This window comes from Chlamydotis macqueenii, chromosome 26, assembly GCF_036417535.1.
Source record: "Chlamydotis macqueenii isolate bChlMac1 chromosome 26, bChlMac1.mat, whole genome shotgun sequence".
NCBI classification, from domain to species: domain Eukaryota; kingdom Metazoa; phylum Chordata; class Aves; order Otidiformes; family Otididae; genus Chlamydotis; species Chlamydotis macqueenii.
In genome coordinates this window covers 5,800,962-5,808,258 of record NC_141581.1, presented here as the reverse complement: position 1 = coordinate 5,808,258, position 7,297 = coordinate 5,800,962, and the positions used below count along the sequence as shown (strand labels likewise).

Genomic DNA, 7,297 nt, shown 5'->3' with positions numbered 1-7,297 from the left:
TCCTCAAAATGGGTGCCCGAGCGTCGGCGGGTGGTTTTCGGTGGGAAAAGCCCTCGTTCCCCAGCCCTTCGTTACCTGCACGCGTGAGCACGCACGCGCAGTCGCCCCCGCTGCCGGGTCTCAGCCTCCTCCTCCTCCTCGCAGCTGACAGGTGCGCGTGTTGGGGTGCACGCCCGTGCCGTCCCAGCGCCCCTTTGCGCTTGGTGCCGCACGTCTCCATCAGGCAAATCCGCTGGCCCCGCGGCCTGCAGCGCAGCATCGCGTCGCTCCGCGTGTCCAAGCAAAACAGCCCGAGCAGCGGATTTCTCTCCGGTTTGCTGGGGGGATCAGCTTGCAGACGGGATGGCAAGCTGGGAACCGGCCTGCGCCCCCACTCCGGCCCCGCGCCGCGGCTCAAACCCGGTCCCCGGCCGGCGACGGGCTCCCCGTGAAGCCACCGACTCACCTGGGTCTGGTACAAACCTTTTATTTCCCCTCCGCCCGCGCCGCCCAGCCGGCCCGGGGCTGGGTTTGCCCTCCAGAAGCGAAGCTGGGGGGCGGGGGGCCGTGTGGCCACCGTCTCCCCCGAGCACGCGGCCCGGCGTGGTTGCACGCCGCGGTGGGACGACACCGCAGGCTCCACTGAGCTTTACACTGGGCCGGGCGGCCAAAAAGCGACAACAAAAAGTGTACCCCGAAATGGACACGAGACCCCCCCTACCCTCCCCAACCCCGTTCCCCAAACTCGGACACGTTGCACGGGTGAAAGTGATACGGAGCAGCACAAAACTGGCGGGGACGGGGGCGAGACCCCCCCGCCCGCCATGCCACGGCCCCCTGAGATCCCTCAGCGCCGGGGAGCAGCCGGCGCGCGGGGGGAGCCCGAAAACCCAGGGCTGGGGGGTCAGGGCAATAAGTTAATCTGTACAGACGCGTCCCTCCCGAGCGCAGGGGTGTCCCCGCGGGGGGCCGGGGGCCGACGAACCGCATGCCGGTGCGAATCAAACCACAAAACGACGCACGAAGTCAAGTGATGGAGAACGGCGGGGAGAGGGGGAGACGCCCCGGCTCGCGCGGGGCCAGAGCCCTGCAGGGCGGAGGGAGGGAGGAGGCCTCCCCACAGTGAGGGGTCCCCGCTGGGCCGGGACAGCCCAGGGCTGGGGGTGCCAGGGCAGCGCTGTGAACCCCGGGACCCGGAGGCTCCGCAGGCTGAGCCGCTCCCGGGATCGGGCAGCGACGCTGAGCCCAGGGCAGGGATGCTGAGCCCAGGGCAGAGGCGTCCCGGCAGCTCCCACTTCCTGCCCGAGCCGCGGCAGCACGAGGGAAGGCAATGCCACCTTGTCCCCTGCTCGGTCCCGTTGGCGTCGGGCCGGCCTCCCCAAAGGCGTCACGGAGCAGGGAGGAGGGGAAGGAGCCATCCCGGGGCCCTCTGCAGCTCCGGGAAGGAGCCGGCTGGGTCCTCGCGTGGGCACAGAGGCGGCGAGATCCGCTCCTCTCTCCGGCTGCCAACGCCAAATCCATTCGCCACGTTTCGGCTCCCCAAGGGCGATCGGCTCCGGCCGGCGGAAGGGAGTTCCCAGGGCCGGAGCCGGCGCCTCGGGGGCTCAGCCCAAGGTGGGAGGCCGGGGATGCGCCGAGCCAAGGCCCCGCGCGCTCTCCATCCCCCACCGCGGCCGGCTCCCTCCTGCCCGGCTCTGGACCCCTGCCCGGAGGGCTGCGGGGCCCCGGGGGCTGCGGTCGGGAGGAGATGGGACTGCCCCGCTACAGGGACGCGCTCCCCCCGGCTGCCCTGCTCTGGCAGCTCCCCTCTTGGCTCCCGAGTGCTGGAAATCACGATCCCAGCAAACGGCACGTCTACGGAGGAGGCAGAGCCGCTGCCCGGCTCCGGGGAGCCTCCTCCGCAGCGGCCGTCCCTGCGGGGGAGAGTGGGACCCAGCCAAATCGCGGCCCCTGTCCCCCCCGGGCCAGAGCCAGGGATGCTCCGGCAGGAGCCGGGGCCGTGGGGCAGCGGGGGATGCCGCCATGGGGACGGTGACAAGGGAGGTGGCGTGGAGGTGACAGGAAGGGCTGGGAGCGCTACAGGATGGTCTTGTCCAGGTCGACTTTGAGGGGCAGCGGCCCCGCGTCCTCGCCACCATGCATGGGGCACAGGGCGACGGCGATGACGGGCGGCAGGGGGAAGGCGCCGGGGCCGTCCAGGTCCTCCAGGTACTCCTTGTCCCCGTTGATGCTCAGAGGCTGGAACAGAGGCAGGGGCGGCCATGCAGAGCCGGAGCAGGGGACGGGACCCCCTTGTCCCAGACCGGGACCGCCACGGGGCCAGCGGGGGACGCACCGCTCGGCACGGACACGCCGGCGAGCCCAGCACGGTGGCCGGGGACCGCAAACAGCGAACGACCACGTCTCGGCCCCGCAAGGCTCACCCGGCCATGATGGTGAGACACAGGGTGTCGGGACCCTCGTAGGACCCCCCCCACACCACGCTGCGCCCCGCTCGCCCCGTACCTGGGTCTTGACGTGCTGCTCGGGGGCCGTCACCAAGCTGGCGCAGCTCAGCCACAGCATCACCATGATGGAGAGGAAGAGGCAGGCGGCCAGGATCCAGCGAGGAAGGCCCGAGCGCCTGTAACACCCCACCGCCCCCCGCCAAAGAAACCAGGACGAGTTTATGGCAGGGCACGGGCTGGGAATTTGGGGAGGGGGGGAGCAGGTCCAGGCCCCCGCGCGGCCCCGCTGCACCTACTTGGCCATGCAGCCCAGGAAGTCGTGCTCCGGCTGCGGGGGCTCCGGGTGCTGCGCCCTGGCTCTGCCCCGCGGCTCCCTCACGGGGGGCTTCTCCCCCCGCGCCCGGGGGCCTGCCAGGGGAGAGGCGACGCTGAGCACGCGTGCACCCGCTGCGGGCAGGCCTGCCCCGCTCCCCGTCCCCTCGCCGGCGCACGGTGGGGTGCTGGGGCGCCGGGTGGTCCCCACTCCCCGCCCCAGGGACCCACTCGGGGACACACAGAGGGTCCCAGCAGCTTCTTGGAGCTTCCCGAATCCGGGCTCGCCCCCTCTGCGTGGGCGCGGGGTGCGGGAAGCGAATCAGGCCCGAGCAGCGGGTGATTTGTTTGGCTCTGGAGAAATCGGATGAGAGCCAGGGGAGCTGGGAGGCTCCTGGCCCCGCATCGCCGCCAGCCTGGGCCCCCCCGCACCTGAATGGGGCTGGGGGACGCGGGGGCTGGACCCCGGTCCCGGCCCCGCCGGCTGGGTCTCCTCAGGTACCGGATACTCCATCTCGGGCTGGGACTGGTGGGTGGGAAAGAGGGGGAAAGCGGTGAGCGAGGGGGTCCCACCCCTCTCGCACCCAGCAGAGAGGGGACGCGGGACGCCCCCACCTGAAACACCAGGACTTTGCCGTCGTCCGCCTGCAGGTAGAAGGTCCAGGTGGAGGAGATGAAGCTCTGGGCAGAGCTGACGATGTCGTTGCAGAAGGTGGAGACCAAATCGAACACGGAGAACGACGGCACCTTCAGCTCCGGGCCCTGCAAAGGAGCGGGGGCACCGCGTCACCGCCGGCCCCTCGCCGCCCGTGTGCCGCGCAGCGTCCCGCCCTGCGGCCGTGGCCCGCGGCGAGCCGAGCGCTCGGGTCTGGGGCTCGGGTCTGCTTCTCCCGGCGACAGAGACGTGCAGGACCCGCGGTCCAGCCCCGGGAGGGTCACCGAGCCCGGGGCTGCGGACCCCAGCGCCGCCACCCAGCCCCTCGCAGCCCCGCGCTCGCGCCAGCGCCTTCAACAATGGGAGCACGGCGGCCGAGATGCCGAGGGCGTTGCTCTCCTGGCAGCCTCTCCGTGCCCCGGATTCTTGGCCGTCGCGGCGGTTTGTTATTTTTAAAGCATCCCTGCTGGAATCCGCTTGGCTGCTCCCTGCCACTGGCTTCGAACATTTTCCGACAGCCCCTTGCACGGTCAAACCAGCAAACAGGAAATAAATAGGTCAGATTCTGTATCTAATTATTATGCTAAATCTGCTCTGCCTGCTCGTCTGGGAACCCGAGGAAAAAACATGTCGGGTGGCTGAAGGGGACGGCGGCCCTTCCCGGCCAGCCGCTCGCCGCCCGGTCCCCATCCCGACCCCGGCACGGGGCTGGGGAACGGGACCAGACGCCGGGAAGGGCTGACAAACAGGCTGCAGAGCGGCTTTCCAAAGGAGCCGCAGCTCTGCGCAGCGCAAATCCATCTCCGCCTGCCCGCGCGCAGAGCCAAAAGCCCCTAGTTTGGGCCAAAGTCTCATTCAATTAATTGGGCAAAAGCTGAATTAATTAAATGGAGGAGGAAAAAGCGTTGCTAATTGCTGGCGAGGAGAACAGCAATTAAAAACCGGGGGAATCTGCAACGGTCACCGGTCAGACTCCTCGCCCTGGCCCTGGGGATCCGGCGCGGTCGCCCTGCCCGGCCCGAACCCCTGGCAGCCCGGCGCTGGCCCGGTTCAGCTGCTTCTCGTGCTTGGGACGCCGCGGGGCGAGGGGCCGGCGGCGGCGGGGGGAATAAAGAGAGGTGGGCAGGTGTCCTGCAGCCAGGGCCGTGCCGCGCAGCCGGAGCGCGCGAGGAGCGCGCGTGGTCCCCGTCCGCCCCGGGAGAGCAGCGAGGGGGAGCAGCGAGGGAGCCAGGGCCCCGCGCCGGGGCCAAGCAAGCCCTGAGGCTGGTTGGGATGGGGCTGGAGGGATGGAGGGATGGAGGGAGGGATGGAGGGAGGGATGGAGGGAGGAAGGGATGGAGGGTGGGATGGAGGGAGGGATGGAGGGAGGAAGGGATGGAGGAAGGGATGGAGGAAGGGATGGAGGGATGGAGGGTGGGATGGATGGAGGAAGGGATGGAGGGTGGGATGGATGGAGGAAGGAATGGAGAGAGGGATGGAGGGAGGGATGGATGGAAGGATGGATGGATGGAGGGAGGGATGGAGGGTGGGATGGAGGGAGCGATGGAGGGAGGGATGGATGGAGGAAGGGATGGAGGGAGGGATGGAGGGAGGGATGGATGGAGGAAGGGATGGAGAGAGGGATGGAGGGAGGGATGGATGGAAGGATGGATGGATGGAGGGAGGGATGGAGGGTGGGATGGAGGGAGCGATGGAGAGAGGGATGGATGGAGGGAGGGATGGAGGGAGGGATGGAGGAAGGGATGGAAGGATGGAGGGAGGGAGGGAGGGATGGCTGGGCTGCACATGTGGGGTTTTACATCCTCCATCCCCTGGCAGAGGAGGAACTGGGCTGAGCTCCCACGGGAGGAACAAGTCCTTCCTAAAGTGGGGCCCAGGGGTCCAGCCGTGACGTCAGTGTCCCGCCGCGGGGTCCCGGGCGGGGGTGGCCCATGGATTCAGCACAGTAGCAGGGGTCTCCATCACGTCTGCCCGGCAGCCCAGCATGACCAGTATCCGAGCCCCGTGTCCCTGTGCCGGAGAAGCCTGGCAGAGCCACTGGCCGGTGGCACCAGGGACAGGCTGGGGGGGTTGAGGGGGAGCGAGGGGGTCCCCACCTCCCCGGCCCCTCACCTTCTCCTTCCTGCTCTCCACCTCGGGCAGCTGCTTGCGACACCCCGTCACGCAGCCCAGCTGCTCCTCCGCGTCGCTGTAGGCTTCGGCGCACGCTGCCGGCAGGAGGGAGGGCAGGGTTAGGGGGGGGCCCGATCCCCTGCAGGAGCCCTGCGCTCCCAGACCCCCCAGCCCCACCCCATTTACGCCCAGCGGGTGTAAATCTGCACCCTGCTTGGCTCGTGGCGGGGGCTGGACGCGGCCCCGGGGCGCAGCGCGGGGCTGAGCGGAGGCGGGATGCTCGGGAGGGGTCGCGGCGGTGCCAGCGGCACGTGGGGGATCCCCCCCGGGACGGCGCGCGGGACGCGGGGGCCAATGTGCCACCGGCTCCTCACCTGCTTCACACTGGGCTGTGGTGGCGTTCAGCTGGGCGCTGGCGTCCACGAAGTGACAGATGGAGAACAGCCGGCAGCCCCGGTAACAGGCGTTGAGAACAGCATCCTGCGGCGAGGAGGAGGAGGGCGCGGAGCTGGCACCGCGCTCGGCCCAGGGGCCGTGCCGGACCCCCACCGCGACCCTCCCTGGGGGGCACCGGCCACCGCCGCCCGCCCGCAGACCCACGGCCGGGCCTGGCGCCCCGAACCCGCAGCGATGGCGTCCCTGGGCCGGGAGAGCCGCCTTCGCCCGCCCACGCTCGCACCCGAAGGTCGGGTTTGCACGCGGCCTCGCCCCGTTGAGGACACGGTGGACCCCCCCCCCCCATCTCTGTCGGGGGGCTCGGCAGGAGCTGGGGGCTGCTGGGGGGGCTGGGAACACACTGGGGGGGTCATCACATGAATCTGCATGCACGGGCCGGGGGAAGCAGGTACCCCCACCTGCTGCCACACGGCCCCCCCACAGCACGGCCACAGTACCCCTGGTGCCCCCGATGCCCCCAGTGCTCCCAGTACCCCTGGTGCCTCTGATGTCCCTGACGCTCCCAGTACCCCCCGGGTGCTCCTGGTATCCCCGACGCTCCCAATACTCCTGATGCGCCCAGTGCCCCCAGTGCCCCTGGTACCCCCGGTGCCCCTGGCACCTCTGACGCCCCCAGTACCACCAGTACCCCCAATACCCCCGGTGTACCCGGTACCCCCGACGCCCCCGGTACCCTCAATGCCCCCAGTACCCCCCCGTGCCTCCGGTACTCACAGTGCTCCCAATGCCCCCAGTACCCCCAGTGCCCCCGGCACCCCCGGCACCCCCGACGCCCCCGGCACCCCCGACGCCCCCGGCACCCCCGACGCCCCCGGCGCCCCCGGTGCCCGGCCGGACTCACGGCGGCGGCCGGGCGCTGCAGGCTGCGGTCGCATTGCCCGCGGCAACCGGCCGTGTCTCCCAGCTGCGGCGAGAAGGGGTCGGCGGCGGCGGCGGCGGCGGCGAGCAGGGCCAGGCCGAGGGCGAGCAGGGCCCGGGGGCGGCGGGCCGACATGGCGGGCGCGGAGCGGAGCGCACCCACCGCCGCCGGCCCCGCCGCGGCGCGCCCTGCGCGGGGAGGGGGCGGGGGAGCCGCCGCAACCTGCCGCAGCTGCGCCGGTACTGGTACCGGCAGCCCCCGCCCGCGGCAGCGGCGGGCAGCGGGGATGGTGGGAGCCTTGGGGGGGGGGGGGGGTGCGGGAGGATGGGGGCGTGCACGGAGCGGGGTGGGGGGGGGTGCAGGGGACCACGGGATGCGGGAGGGACCACGGGATGCGGGAGGACGGGGGTGGTGCTGGGGACCGGGGATGGTCGGGCACCGGCGGATGCGGGGGTGCCCGGGGATGCGGGAGGATGG

At 71.1% G+C, this 7,297-nt stretch overlaps 1 protein-coding gene across 2 annotated transcripts; it reads right to left on the bottom strand.

Annotated features, from left to right (window-relative positions):
- Positions 1 to 1,973: 1,973 nt before the first annotated feature.
- On the bottom strand, positions 1,974 to 6,959 carry TMEM59L (transmembrane protein 59 like). 2 transcript variants are annotated; one of them, XM_086767318.1, is made up of 8 exons: positions 6,803 to 6,959; positions 5,880 to 5,985; positions 5,506 to 5,600; positions 3,354 to 3,500; positions 3,171 to 3,264; positions 2,723 to 2,834; positions 2,485 to 2,626; positions 1,974 to 2,217 (listed from the first exon to the last, which is right to left on the bottom strand). In XM_086767318.1, the coding sequence occupies exons 1-8, from the start codon at positions 6,953 to 6,955 to the stop codon at positions 2,056 to 2,058; spliced, it is 1,011 nt and encodes a 336-aa protein (XP_086623444.1). In that variant the 5' UTR covers positions 6,956 to 6,959; the 3' UTR covers positions 1,974 to 2,055. The 2 variants fall into 2 exon arrangements, with proteins under 2 accessions (XP_086623444.1, XP_086623445.1); XM_086767319.1 differs by having other exon boundaries at positions 2,485 to 2,602.
- Between the last annotated feature and the right edge of the window lie 338 nt (positions 6,960 to 7,297).